At 42.6% G+C, this 15,276-nt stretch overlaps 1 protein-coding gene across 2 annotated transcripts in view; it reads left to right on the forward strand.

The window, feature by feature from the left end:
* prmt9 (protein arginine methyltransferase 9) overlaps positions 1–15,276 on the forward strand; it is a 130,263-nt gene that overhangs the window by 90,661 nt on the left and 24,326 nt on the right. For both annotated transcript variants that reach the window (XR_011590810.1, XM_070871504.1), the window contains exons 8-9: positions 1,258–1,441; positions 4,653–5,382. Coding sequence is in view for 1 of the 2 variants with exons in the window: in XM_070871504.1 (XP_070727605.1) it covers positions 1,258–1,441; positions 4,653–5,382 (914 nt within the window). In the remaining variant the exon portion in view is untranslated. The remainder of the gene's footprint in view (positions 1–1,257; positions 1,442–4,652; positions 5,383–15,276) is intronic.

Here is a 15,276-nt window from a genome sequence, read left to right on the forward strand (position 1 = left end):
TGTTACTCTTATTAATTAATTTGTTGGTACAAGTAAGACAGACTTAATAATATTGTCATGATTATGCCAACTGTATTCTAATTTTATCAAAGTCAGAGCAACATTATGGCTATCCAGGCATGCGTATGCAGAATTGGACAAATGAGCATGTGCAACATTGTATAGTCATTTAGTACTTTTGATAACTTCGACATTGTTTTACTATAAATTTATCTCCCAGGATGAGCTAATTATTTGGTCAAAAGTGTCTTTGCACCTATATTTTTTTTCTTTTTGAAACGATAGGGTAAATTCACTGATCCCACACACAGGTCACTTTTTAAAAAAATGTGTTCGTTCATGGAATGTGGACGTTGCTGGCAAGGCCAGCATCTATTGCCCATCCCTAATTGCCCTTAAGGAGGTGGTGGTCATCTGCCTTCTTGAACCGCTGCAGTCCGTGTGGTGAAGGTACTCGCACAGTGCTGTTAGGGAGGGAGTTCCAGGATTTTGACCCAGCGGCGATGAAGGAACAGCAATATATTTGCAAGTCAGGATGGTGTGCAACTTGGAGGGGAACTTGCAGGTGATGGTGTTCCCATGCACCTGCTGCCCTTGTCCTTCTAGATGGCAGAGTTCGCGGGTTTGGGAGATGCTGTCGAAGAAGCCTTGGCGAGTTGGGGTGCCATGCTCCAAGTGAGTCTGGGTCAGATGCTTGGCAAAAAAGTGTTGTAGTACTATCTGCAATTTGCGCTTTCTTTACTGGTAGTGAGGGATGTGAACTTACACTAATGCCTGCAGGACATGCAATGGGGTAGAAGCAGTAGATTATTTTATTGCTATATTTTCTAGTATTCTACGAGAGTAACGGATCATCATGTAAAGATTGAAGGGTAATTTTCTGACTTTGCATTTCTGGTGGGGAGCACAAACTTCCAATATGTACTTACAGCAGGCAAGCCTCCTCCCTGGAAGTCTGAAGTAAGAAAATAACCTTCTAAAGTTCATCTTTGCCAGTGGTAAGAAATTTGCTTGGATATAAGCATTTTAAAAAGGATCTACTTCTGCACTATTTCACCACATAGCAACTAGGCCTATGAATCATTCTGTGATTCAGAATATTTGTTAGTTAAAAGGAAAAAAAATCATCTGATTTAACATGATCTTAAAAGGCCTCTCGAAGTTAATCTGTCGCTCATTTTTTTGAAAGTACTGTGCGCAAAGTACGATATGAAGTCTGCAGCAATTTGTGACTGTCATGTTTGTGCGTTATGCTAGGAATTGGAGGAACTAACTGCGAGGAAACCTTGTCGACTTTGTCTGCCAGTAGTTAAGGAGGGTGTGCTGGATGCAATTGTAGCCTGGTTTGTTCTGCAGCTAGATGAAGATACAAGTCTCTCCACTGGCCCTGATGAAGAAACCTGTTGGGAACAGGCTGTGTATCCTGTACACGGTGTGCTTGGTAAGTGTGAAATAACGTAAATGGTGGAATTGCCATTAGTTTTGAAGGAAAAATATTGTTGAATTTTAAGTCCTTATTATCTACAAAAATTCCATAATGGAGGTATTGAGAACTATGAGGGGTTTTGATAGAGCAAGTAGGGAAAAACTGTTTCCTCTGGCAAATGAGTCAGTAACCAGAGGTCATAAATTTAAAATAATTGGTAAAAGAACTAGATGGGTAATTAAGAGAATTCTTTTTCATACCGAGGGTTTTTATGTTGTGGTACGCACTCCCTGAAAAGGGGAAGGGATCAGTTTCAATAGGAACTTTCAAAAGGCAATTGGACATGTACTTGAAAAGAACTAATTTGCAGGGTCATGGGGAGAAAGCTGGGGTGTGGGACTAAATTGGACAACTCTTTCAAAGAGCTGGCACAGGTATGACAGACCGAATGGCTTCCTTCTGTGATTCAATGATCTGTTCAGAACTTGTTCCGTGAAAGTTTGGTGTTTGAATCAGATATGAAATCTATTACGAATGGATACCATTTGTGTTAGTTGGGGAATACTACAAATAGCATTAGGCATGTAGCCCTGATATAACAACAACATGCATTTATGCAGCGCCTTTAATGTAGTAAAATGTCCCAAGGCGTGTCACAGGAGCGTTATCAAACAAAATTTGACATCGAGCACTTAAGGAGATATTAGGTTAGGTGACCAAAAGCTTAATCGAAGAGTAGCATTAAGGAGGACAGAGAGGTGGCGAGGTTTGGGGAGGGAATTCCAGAGCTTAGGGTTTAGGCAGTTAAGGGCACAGTCGCCAATGGCGAAAGAAATCGGGGATGCATGAGGTTCAGAATTTGGGGAGAGATAGGGAGGAGTAAGGCCATGGAGAGATTTGAACTCGAGAATGAGAATTTTTAATTCGAGGCGTCCTGGTCTGAGAGCTAATATAGGCAAGCGAGCACAGGGGTGATGGGTGAACGGAACTTGGTGCAAGTTAGGATATGGGCAGCAGAGTTTTGGATGAACTGAAGTTTACAGAGATGGAAGATGGGAGGCTAGCCAGCAGAGCATTGGAATAGTTAAGTCCAGAGGTAACAGAAGCATGGATGAGAGTTTCAGCAGTAGATGGACTGAGGCGGGGACGAAGATGGGCAATATTACAGAGGTAGAAGTAGGCAGTCTTGGTGGTGGAGAGGATAAAGTGGCTGAAGCTCAGCTCGGGATCAAATTGGATGCCAAGGTTGCGAACAATGTGGTTTAGCCTAAGCCAGTGGCGTGGGAGCGGGAAGGAATCGTTGATTAAAGAATGGAGTTTGTGATGAATACTGAAAACAATGGCTTTGGTCTTCCCAATATTTAATTCGAGGAAATTTATATTTCCACTTTGATTTGGTTGCAAGACTTTAAACAACTAAGTAAAAATATTGAGCTATAAATCAGTAAGTGGAGAAGGAGTGGGGGGGGGGGGGGGAGAAAATGAGACATTATGGACTGGACTTTAGGCTTTTCTGTTTTTAGGGCGAAAACAGAGGCGGGCCGGGAAATTATCGGCCGAGAATAATTTGCGCTTCGGTAAGGAAGTTTCAGCATCTGGCCCCTGCGTCAGGGGGTGCAGCGCGAAGGGAGGCGTTATACACTTTTCGTGGCGCAAGGAGGTGAAACTCGTGAACTAAACTGCCAGGCCGTGTGAGCTCCGAGAGAGGATTGGGGTGGGGGGAGATAACCTTAAAAAAAAAAACCACAAAAACATTCCCAAAACATTGCCCACAAATTAATTTTAAAAATTAAAAGAACAAACACTCGCACTTACCTTCGGAGTACTTTACCTTCCTCTGTGCCACCGGCTATGCTGGACCACACTGATTTCCCAGGCGGTCATTGCGGGCGCACTTCCGGCGGATGGATCGGGCAAAAGTCCAAAGTACTGCCGGTGTTGCAACGAGAGGCATTGCACACCCGGTGCGGCTCTTCCCGGCGGTGCTACTCAGCGCCGCCGCAAAACCGGACCGGAAGATCGCAACGGGGTGCAGGAGACCTGAATGCCACCTTTCATGCCACTCCAGGGCGAAACCGAAGCGCAGAGGTCCAGAAAATCCAGCCCTAGATTTCCCTTTCTCTTTGTGTATATACTGTACTTTATTATGTTAATTTGTATTAAAAAATCAGTGTCAGAAATATACAGTATTACTTTTTCACCATTATAATTTTGGATTTTTCCTCATTTAAAGATACCAAAAATATAGTATTCTTCCTCATTCATTTATCCTTCACCTGTCTTGGAATCGGCCCATCATGGGATTATCATAAAATGGCTCAAACAGTGTGTTTCTATGGAACTTTATACTCTGTCGTGTATGTTTCGTGTCTTGTCTTCCAATCCCACCCTGTGTAAAAACCTCTCCTACAGATGATTTCCTCCTGTTCTCAGCTGAAGTGTTACGATTATTTTTGTGCTGCGTTTTCTAATTTCAACCTGTGAAGCTTTGGTAACATGGCAATGTTCGTGTTTGGACTCATATCACTTTTGGTAGCAATATATTTGCCTCCTGACGCGAGTGTTTATTATTTTAGTGCAAAATTAAGAGTGCCTGTAGCAGGCTTCAAATTTTGCATGCCCTATTGTGAGACATTTTCCTTGGAGTCAAAATGATTTTGTTCCAAGTATTCTCATCAGGAGTCAAATCTTCAGAAGTGAGCCTGCAGACCATAATGCCAAAATTGTGAGACTGCATTGCTGTCACACTTGGCTCGACAGCAGTGCAGATCAGGCAAGACATTGAGGTCAGTGTGCCCGATCTATAGTGATCCCATTTTTGTGGCTGTTGATCTAAATTGCCAGAAATCATGACCACCGTGAATTGGATGCACAGACCTCCATGCATTCATTCTTCAATCAATATCACGTGTAAAGGAATTGTACAAATGGGCACAGTTGTTCTGGGAGATTGCATAACCCATCCAAAATAAACTTCCATGAGGATTTTTTATTGAGTTTATGGTGTGTGTGTGTGTGAGTGTGAGTGTGATTTGAATAAGATGCTATAACTTAATCTCCGGGGTTCTGATGACTTCTGTAAATTATTCAACATTCTCTGCATTCTATCATATCATCCTAACTCCTCAATTAATATGTAAACATTGATTTTTTTTTTAAGTCATTAAATTAAAATGCAATACTCTTTATTTATATTTTCCTCACTTGCCTTTTTTCCCTGTTTCAGGCCAGACAGTAAAACCTGGTGATACTCTAATAGTTGATGTTTCCTGCAAGAACTCGTACCTGGTTTTTCACAGTGTTGCTGTGGTGAGCCACAAACACAAGACGGAAATTGAAATGAATACCATCAGTGATCAGACAAGTAATAGTCTTGCAAGTGAGGCTGAACTTTGTGATGCTTTGGCTAACCTTCAGACTACAAGTGAACCTAGGACAACACCTCTCCACTGTATGCTTGAATCTTCAGAAATAGCTCGTCTCAATAACACACAGTATAATGACCATTTCAAATCTGCCTTAAGCAGTGTATTGTCTTCATTAATATCAGTGGACAGTGGAACCTGTTTTTCACAGACTATGGATGACAGGAGTTCAAATATGAATTGTGAAAATACTAACTGGCAAAGTTCTTCAGATCTAACCTCTGACATGTTGTGTGTGTTGGATGTATCGGAAGGTTTTTCCATTTTGCCCTTGATTGCTGCCAAGTTGAGACCCGTTAAAGTTTTCAGTTCCTTAGAAAAAGTACACCAGCAAGCTGCATTAAGCACTCTAGCAGAATCTAATGAAATTCCAAAAGATCTGTTGGAGTTTTGGCATAATTATCTGGAGGATGACTCTACACTATTACAAAGACCTCAGTCGGGCAAGCTATGGAGTGTGATTATTCTTGATGCTATAGAGATGTGTGGACTCATACGACAAGGTCTGGTGGAGAAAGCGGCTCTAGCTAGGTAAGTCAGCTTTTCTTTTAATTGCTTAAAATAATGCAGCTAAAATTTAAGTATTGTTAAAACAGTAAAACCATGGTTGTTGGTAGCAATGGTGAAAGGGAAGAAAAGTCAATAAATAACTCAAGTTTATCCCAGTCTAACATTTCATTGAGCCGGGGGTGTTTGAGCTTCTGTTCTCCTGGGTCACATCTATGTGCACTATAGAGCCCGCCCCAGGAGCTGGGGGGTGGGGGTGCACATGCAAAGTTTAAATCAATGTTCCCATTAATTTCCATATCTTAAATTGCTGTTACTAACATAACTTGTTCTGATTTAACATTAATGCAGCAGTGAGGCAACAACATTAAAAACAGCTCTTTCCAAACCTTCAGGCCCACAATGTTCAAACAGAACAAACGAATGCATTACGATCATAAGTGCAATTAGAACTAGGACTGGATTGCCAGAGTTAAAGGACAATAGATTGGATACTCCTGTCGTAGAGGCTGATTTTAGAGTTGCAGAGAGCTGGGGAAAAGGCTGTTCTAGGTTGAGGTCTGTTGCATGGTACAGGGGAGGACCAGAACAGCAGCACTCATAAATTATTGTAGTTTTTGTTCCATACATACTGAATGATCAATTCACATGCAAAAATAAATTTAAAAAAATAATTTCCAATGGAATTTAAACTGTAAGTTCTTTGTATTATACTGCAGCACAATTCTTTTGCTACTACAGATAACATATTAATAATTCTAATTTACATGAGCATTTCTATAAAAACGTAAAAGCTGGAAAATCCTTTCTTTATGAAACTGGGGGATGTAGGTAAGGCATTGAATGAACCTTTCTGTGGCACATCTAAACTCAAGTTTATTAAATTAAATCTGCCATTTACACACCATTACCAACCAGGAAGAATGCCTATTAACACTCCAGATTTGAGACTTGGAGTTTATCTTTAAAATGTTTGTACTTCGGCTCCCGCTACAGACTCTGTACTTTAATGACCCTATATTCTCATCACAAACGTTGCTTACTTCCTCTGGCAGCAGTTCTGGGACAGAAAGGAGCTGTATCAATGGGACGGGCTCCACCTGAACCGGGATGGGACCTTTGTCCTAGCGGAAAGGGTAAATAGGGAGGTGGCAAAGGCTTTAAACTAGTAAGATGGGGGGAGGGATCTACAAGAAATATAGCCTGCCTAAATATAAACAAAACAGGAAAAGAGCATAGGAAAGAATAAAGTAAGGGAGGACATTGATGATAAGGGAATAAATAGAGTGACAGAACAGGGGTATAAAAAGATAGTTAAACAAAGTGAGGAAATCCGATTAAACATGAGTTAAACTGTCTGTGCAGTGTCCGTAATGAAACGGGAGCTAGAGGCAATCGTGCGTTGCGAGGAACCAGGCATAGTAGAGATTACTGAGACATGGCTGCAGAAAAATCAGGACTGGGAATTAAACATTGCAGGGTATAACATATTTAGAAAAGATAGAGGGGGGGAAAGGGGGCGGTGGAGTAACTTTACTTATTAGGGATAACATAATGGCAGTAGAAAAAAGTGACACAGCTATCAGCAAGACAAAAATAGAATCCATATGGATAGAGATAAAAGATAATAAAGGATCAATCACATTTATATGTGTAGTCTAAAGACCACCTAATAGTGGAAGTGAGGTGGAGGAAAAAATATGCAGACAAATTAGGGAAATAAGTACAAAACAGAACAATAATCATGAGGGATTTCAACTACTACTGAATATTGGACATAAGAGGTAGGTAAAGGGGAAAAGGGAATGTGGTTCCTACAATGTGACAGGACTTTCTAACCCAATATGTAAAAAGCCAAACAAGGGAGGATTTGTTATTGGATCTAGTAATGTGGAATGAACCAGAGCAGATAAGAGAAGTAAAAATAGGGGAACACCTAGGTAATAGTGACCATAATATATACTTTAAGATGATAATTGAGAAGGACATAAGTTTGCCGAAAACCAGGGTACTAAATTGGAGAAAAACTAGTTTTGAGGGGCTGAGAATACAGCGTGGGAAAATAAAATGGGCAACGACATTGGCAAACCACAATGTAGCAGTGGGAAACATTTAAAACTGTGTTCAACAGAGTGCAGGAAAAATATATTCCACTAAAAGGAAAGAACAAACTAAACACTAATGAGACTCCATGGATGAATAAAGCCATAAGGGAACAATTGAGAGTAAGGAGGGAGGCATACATTAAGTACATAGACAGCAGGGGAGTGCATGATAAGGGGGAATATGAAGAAATTAGGAGAGAAGTCAAAGAAACAATTAAGAAGACAAAGAGGAACCATGAAGTTAAATTATCAAGGAACATAAAACAAAATAGTAAAATGTTTTACAGGCACATCAATAAAAAAAGGAAGTTTGGGATGGGAACAGGGAATTAAGGGATAGACAGGATTATACCACAGGTAACGATAGAGAGATGTCAGAAATATTAAATAATTATTTTGCTTCAGTATTTACCAGGGAGATAGACCCGGTGGACATAATGATGACGACATTAGTAATGAGATAAAATAAAAAAGAGGATATATTAAATAAACTAATCAAATTCAAGGAGGATGAAACCCCTGGTCCAGATGGATTGCATCCATGCATTTTAAAAGAATCTAGGGAAGAGATAGCAGAGGCATTACTACACATATTTAATAATTCATTAGAAAAAGGTGAAGTGCCGGAGGATTGGCAGACAGCTAACGTAATACCTATATTTAAGAAGGGAGATAGAACCTGTCCAGGTAATTATAGACCAGTCAGCATAACATCGGGTGATAGGAAAAATAATGGAATCCCTACTAAAGGAGAAAATAGAACAACATCTAGAAACCAAAAATATAATAATTAATAGTCAGCATGGATTTCAAAAGGGAAAGTCTTGCTTGACCAACCTTATTGAATATTTTGAAGAGGCAACTGAAAGCAGACAATGATAATGCAGTAGATTTAATTTATCTAGGTTTTCAAAAGGCCTTCGATAAGGTACCCCATAATGGACTGATGAACAAGGTCCGAGAATGCGGAGTCAGGGGACAAGTAGCAGAATGGGTTGCTAGCTGGCTTCAAGACAGAAAGTAGAGGGTAGGGGTAAAGAGTAGCTATTCACAGTGGCAGAAGGTGAGTAGTGGTGTTCCATAAGGATTAGTGCTGTGATCACTGCAGTTCACAATTTACATTAACGGTTTAGATTTTGGAATCAAAAACACAATTTCTACATTTGAGGATGACACCAAATTGGGGAGGATAGTCAATACCGAGGAGGACAGCAACAAATTGCAGGAGGGCATTAATAAACTTGCACAATGGGCATATGATTGGCAAATGAAGTTCAACACAGATAAATGGTATTACATTTTGGTAGGAAGAATAGGGAGGTCACTTATTATTTAAATGGAGAAAGATTGCAAAGTGCTGCAGTTTAGTAGGACTTGGGGGTACTTGTGCATGAAACACAAAAGGTTAGTATGCAGGTACAGCAAGTGATCAGGAAGGCCAGTGGAATCTTGGCCTTTATTGCAAAGAGGATGGAGTATAAAGGCAGGGAAGTCTTGCTACAGTTGTACAGGGTATTGGTGAGACCACACCTGGAATACTGCGTGCAGTTTTGGTTTCCATATTTACGAAAGGATATATTTGCTTTGGAGGCACTTAGAGAAGGTTCACAAGGTTGATTCCGGAGATGAGAGGGTTGACTTATGAGGAAAGGTTGAGTAGGTTGGGCCTCTCTCTACTCATTGGAGTTGAGAAGAATGAGCGGTGATCTTATCAAAACGTATAAGATTATGAGGGGGCTTGACAAGGTGGATGCAGAGAGGATGTTTCCACTGATGGGGGAGACTAGAACTAGAGAGCATAATCTAAGAATAAAGGGCTGCCCATTTAAAACTTCTTCTCTGAGGGTTGTGGATCTGTGGAATTCACTGCCTCAGAGAACTGTGGAAGCTGGGACATTGAACAAATTTAAGACAGAAATAGAGAGTTTCTTAAATGATAAGGGAATAAGGGGTTATGGAGAGCAGGCAGGGAAGTGGAGCTGAGTCCATGATCGGATCAGCCATGATCGTATTAAATGGTGGAGCAGGCTCGAGGGGCTGTATGGCCTACTCCTGTTCCTATTTCTTATGTTCTTACACCTTGGAGGGTGCGAGTCTAGATGGGGCAGAGGAACAAAGGAATCTCGGCATACAAATACACAAATAACTAAAAGTTGCGACACAGGTTAACAAGGCCATAAAAAAAGCAAACCAAGCACTAGGGTTTATTTATCCTTGTGCATAGAATTCATTACTCTCCAACCTTCCTACTCGTGCTGCCATCCCAGGCTTGAATCCTTTTTAGACAAGCCTGCAGCTTCCCTCTGTGCCTCTCTTGGCATTCTCCGAAGAGCCCACCGTGGCACTCGTCGCTGTCTCCTCTCAAACAGAAACCCCAACTGTCCCATCCAAATCTCTCACCGACCTTACTGCCCAGCTTGCCCTGGGAAGGCTAACCTTGCAAATCTCCTCCCCGTGCAACTCATTCCTCCAACCAATGACTGCGTGTATTCTGGTGGTAGATCAACCATCACGAATGTTCTTCAAATCTCCTTACAAAATGGGCGTTCACTTTCAAACAAGGCCCTTGCCATCCATGACCTTATCATGGATAAATGCATTGACATCATTGCATTAACGGAAACTTGGCTGAAGGATAATGACACATTTCCTTTAATCGAAGCCTTCCCTCCCAGCTATTTCTTTTACCACTTGCCCCGCCCAGACCGCCATGGTGGGAGTATAGCTCTCATCACTAAATTGTACCTTGGTCTGTCCCCTTACTCCTCCAGCACTTTCTCATCTTTTGAACATCTCGCCTTATTCCATCCCTCTAACCTCTCATTCAAAATTCTCGTTCTCTACCGCCCACCCAAACATGATAAAAACGTTATCACGGATATATCCTCACTGCTTTACTCCCTCAGCCTTTGCACCGAGCGACTTCTCATCCTCGGTGATTTCAACCTCCATCTCAACTCATCTTGTTCTCTCTCCTCTGAATTCACTACACTCCTGTCCTCCCTTAACCTCTCCCTCCCATGTAAATTCCTCAACCCATATTCACGGCCACCCCTTTGACCTTGCAATCTCTCATGGCCTTGCTATTCCAACCGTGTCAATTAAAAGATAAAGCCATCTCTGACCATTTCCTTAAATCGCTCTCGACCCACATTCTCCTTCCCCAATCCAAACCTACTTCCTTCAGCATCCGCCCTGAAAAAAAACACTCAAAATTCTATTACAACTGCACTTATCAACTCGAAACTGTCCTACCTTTGGCCCTCTTTTAACAGTGACATTTCTTCAGCCACTGATCTGCTCAATCACTCCCTCACTACCTTTGATGCCCTGGTCCCTATTAAAATGATTACTCTCTCCCATCCTTACCGTTCCCTCTGGTATACCCCTCATCTTTGCTCTCTCAAGTAAAAAGGGTGTAGACTTTAACAGATGTGGCAGACAACTGGTTTAGCCATTCACCACCAGATCTGGCTCGAACACATAAAACACTATCGGTTCTTACTCTTGTCTACAAAAACTGCTCACTAGTCCAGGATAATTCTGGATTGCAAAAATAACCCCAGGCTACTATTCTCTACTGCTAACCGTCTCGTCTCCTTAAACCCCTCTCCCCTGTCTCCACTACACTCACCTCCAACAAGTGTGAGAGCTCATGGACTTCTTTGTATCAAAGATTGAGACCATCCGATCAGTTGCCTCTGCAAGTTCCCTTCCTTCACCTAAGCCACAGGGCCAAACTTCATTTGACGCTCCCACATGCCCTAGCCCTAAACTCATATCTTTTTCTAGTTTCTCTTTGATCTCCCCTCTTAATCTCTCCAAACTCATCTTATGCATGAGACCCACTTCCTACTCTCTTGACCCTATTCCCACTAAACTGCTGACCACCTAACTTCCTTTTCTGGCTCCCATGTTAGTCGACATTGTTAACGGTTCACTGTCCTCAGGTGCAGTTCCCCTCTCCTTCAAATCTGCGGTCATCAGCCCTCTCCTCAAAAAAACAACCCTTAACCCTACTTTGCTTGCTAGCTATCGCCCCATCTCCAACCTCCCTTTCCTGGTCAAAGTACTTGAACGTGTTGTTGCCTCCCAAATCTGTGAGCATCTTTCCATAAATTCAATGTTTGAATCCCTTCAATCTGGCTTTCGCCCCTGCCACAGTACCGAAACTGTTCTCATCAAAGTCACAAATTACATCCTTTGTGACTGTGACAAAGGTAAACTATTCCTCCTTGTCCTTCTGGACCTGTCTGCAGCCTTTGACACTGTTGACCACTCCATCCTCCTCCAACACCTCTCCACCAATGTCCAGCTAGCTGGGACTGCACTCGCCTGGTTCCATCCTCATCTATCTAATCATAGCCAGAAAATCTCCAGCAATGGCTTCTCTTTCCACTCCCGCATCACTACCTCTGGTGTCCCCCAAGGATCTATCTTTGGTCCCCTCTTATTTATCATCTGTATGCTGCCCCTTGGCGATATCATCCGAAAACACGGAGTCAGTTTCCACAGATACGCAGATAGAAACATAGAAAATAGGTGCAGGAGTAGGCCATTCGGCCCTTCGAGCCTGCACCACCATTCAATAAGATCATGGCTAATCATTCCCTCAGTACCCCTTTCCTGCTTTCTCTCCATACCCCTTGATCCCTTTAGCCGTAAGGGCCATATCTAACTCCCTCTTGAATATATCCAATGAACTGGCATCAACAACTCTCTGTGGTAGGGAATTCCACAGGTTAACAACTCTGAGTGAAGCAGTTTCTCCTCATCTCAGTCCTAAATGGCCTACCTCTTATCCTAAGACTGTGTCCCCTGGTTCTGGACTTTCCCAACATCGGGAACATTCTTCCCGCATCTAACCTGTCTAGTCCCATCAGAATCTTATACATTTCTATGAGATCCTCTCTCATCCTTCTAAACTCCAGTGTGTAAAGGCCCAGTTGATCCAGTCTCTCCTCATGTCAGTCCAGCCATCCCTGGAATCAGTCTGGTGAACCTTCGCTGCACTCCCTCAATAGCAAGAATGTCCTTCCTCAGATTAGGAGACCAAAACTGAACACAATATTCCAGGTGAGGTCTCACCAAGGCCCTGTACAACTGCAGTAAGACCTCCCTGCTTCTATATTTAAATCCCCTAACTATGAAGGCCAACATATCATTTGCCTTCTTCACCGCCTGCTGTACCTGCATGCCAACTTTCAATGACTGATGACCCATGACACCCAGGTCTCGTTGCACCTCCCCTTTTCCTAATCTGCCGCCATTCAGATAATATTCGGCCTTCATGTTTTTGCCCCCAAAGTGGATAACCTCTCATTTATCTACATTATACTGCATCTGCCATGCATTTGCCCACTCACCTAACCTGTCCATGTCACCCTGCAGCCTCTTAGCGTCCTCCTCACAGCTCACACCGCCACCCAGTTTAGTGTCATCTGCAAACTGGAGATATTACACTCAATTCCTTCAAATAAATCATTAATGTATATTGTAAAGAGCTGGGGTCCCAGCACTGAGCCCTGCGGCACTCCACTAGTCACTGCCTGCCATTCTGAAAAGGACCCGTTCATCCCGCCTCTCTGCTTCCTATCTGCCAACCAGTTCTCCATCCACGTCAGTATATTACCCCCAATATCATGCGCTTTGATTTTGCACAGCAATCTCTTGTGTGGGACCTTGTCAAAAGCCTTTTGAATGTCCAAATACACCACATCCACTGGTTCTCCCTTGTCCACTCTTGTTACATCCTCAAAAAATTCCAGAAGATTCGTCAAGCATGATTTCCCTTTCATAAATCCATGCTGACTTGGACTGATCCTGTCACTGCGTTCCAAATGCGCTGCTATTTCATCCTTAATGATTGATTCCAACATTTTCCCCACTACTGATGTCAGGCTAATCGGTCTATAATTACCCGCTTTCTCTCGCCCTCCCTTTTTAAAAAGTGGTGTTAAATTAGCTACCCTCCAGTCAATGGGGACTGATCCAGAGTCGATAATCTATTGGAAAATAATCACCAATGCATCCACTATTTCTAGGGCCACTTCCTTAAGTACTCTGGGTTGCAGACTATCAGGCCCCGGGAATTTATCGGCCTTCAATCCCATCAATTTTCCTAACACAATTTCCCGTCTAATAAGAATATCCTTCAGCTTCTCCCTCTCACTGGACCCGCGGTCCCCTAGTACACCCGGAAAATTATTTGTGACTTCCTTCGTGAAGACAGAATCAAAGTATTTGTTCAATTGGTCTGCCATTTCCATTTCTTTGTTCCCCATTATAAATTAACCTGAATCCGACTCCCGACCTCTCCACCACTTCTGTTGACCCCTGCTTGGTATCTAAATTGTCAGACTGCTTGTCCGACATCCAGTATTGGATGAACAGAAATTTTCTCCAATTAAATACTGGGAAGACCGAATCCATTATCTTTGGTCCCTGGCACAAACTGCATTCTTATCCACTGACTACATCCCTCTCCCTAGCATCAATCTGAGGGTGAACAAGACTGTTCACAACCTAGGTGTCCTATTTGACCCAGAAATGAGTTTCCAGCCACATATCCGCAGCATAACTAAAACCACCTTTTTCCACCTCCGTAATATTGCCCGCCTCCGCCCCTGCCTCAGCTCTTCTGCTGCTGAAACCCTCGTTCATGCCTTTGTTACCTCTAGACTTGACTACTCCAACTCACTCCTGGCCGGCCTTCCACATTCTGCACTACGTAAACTTGGAAGTCATCCAAAACTCAGCAGCCTGTGTCCTAACTCGCACTAAGTCACGATCACCCATCACTCCTGTGCTTTGTGACCTACATTGGCTCCCAGTTAAACAACGCCTCGATTTAAAAATTCTCATCCTTGTTTACTCTATGGACTTGCCCCTCCCTAGCTCTGTAATCTTTTTCAGCCTCACAATCCCACAAAATGTCTGTGCTCCTCAAATTCTGGCCTCTTGAACATCCCTCATTATAACTGCTCAACCATCAGTGGACGTGCCTTCAGCTGTCTGGACCCTAAACTCTGGAACACCCTCCCTCAGCTTCTACGCCTCTCTACCTCTCTCCTCCTTTTAAGACGCTCGTTAAAACCTACCTCTTTAAACAAGCTTTTGGTCGTCTGCCTTGATTTCTTCTGTGGCTCGGTGTCAAATTTATCTGTTTGTCTGTAACACTGTTGTGAAGCGCCTTGGGACATTTTCCTATGTTAAAGGCGCTATATAAATAAAAGTTGTTATTATTTCTGGAGGTATAGAATTGAAAAGTAGGGAAGTTATGCTAAACCTGCATCGAACCTGTTAGACCACACTTGGAGTACTACGTACAGTCCTGGTTGCCATATTATAAAAAAGGATATAGAGGCACTGGAGAGGGTGCAGAGAACATTTACAAGGATAAGAACATAAGAAATAGGAACAGGAGTAGGCCATACGGCCCCTCGAGCCTGCTCCGCCATTCAATAAGATCATGGCTGATCTGATCATGGACTCAGCCCTACTTCTCCGCCTGCCCCCCATAACCCCTTATCCCCATATCGTTTAAGAAACTGTCTATTTCTGTCTTAAATTTATTCAATGTCCTAGCTTCCACAGCTCTCTGAGGCAGCGAATTCCATGGATTTACAACCCTCTGAGAGAAGAAATTTCTCCTCATCTCTGTTTTAAATGGGTGGCCCCTTATTCTAAGATCGTGCCCTCTAGTTCTAGTCTCCCCCATCAGTGGAAACATCCTCTCTGCATCCACCTTATCAAGCCCCCTCATAATCTTATACGTTTCGATAAGATCACCTCTCATTCTTCTGAATTCCAA

This window comes from Pristiophorus japonicus, chromosome 2 (genome assembly GCF_044704955.1).
Source record: "Pristiophorus japonicus isolate sPriJap1 chromosome 2, sPriJap1.hap1, whole genome shotgun sequence".
NCBI classification, from domain to species: domain Eukaryota; kingdom Metazoa; phylum Chordata; class Chondrichthyes; family Pristiophoridae; genus Pristiophorus; species Pristiophorus japonicus.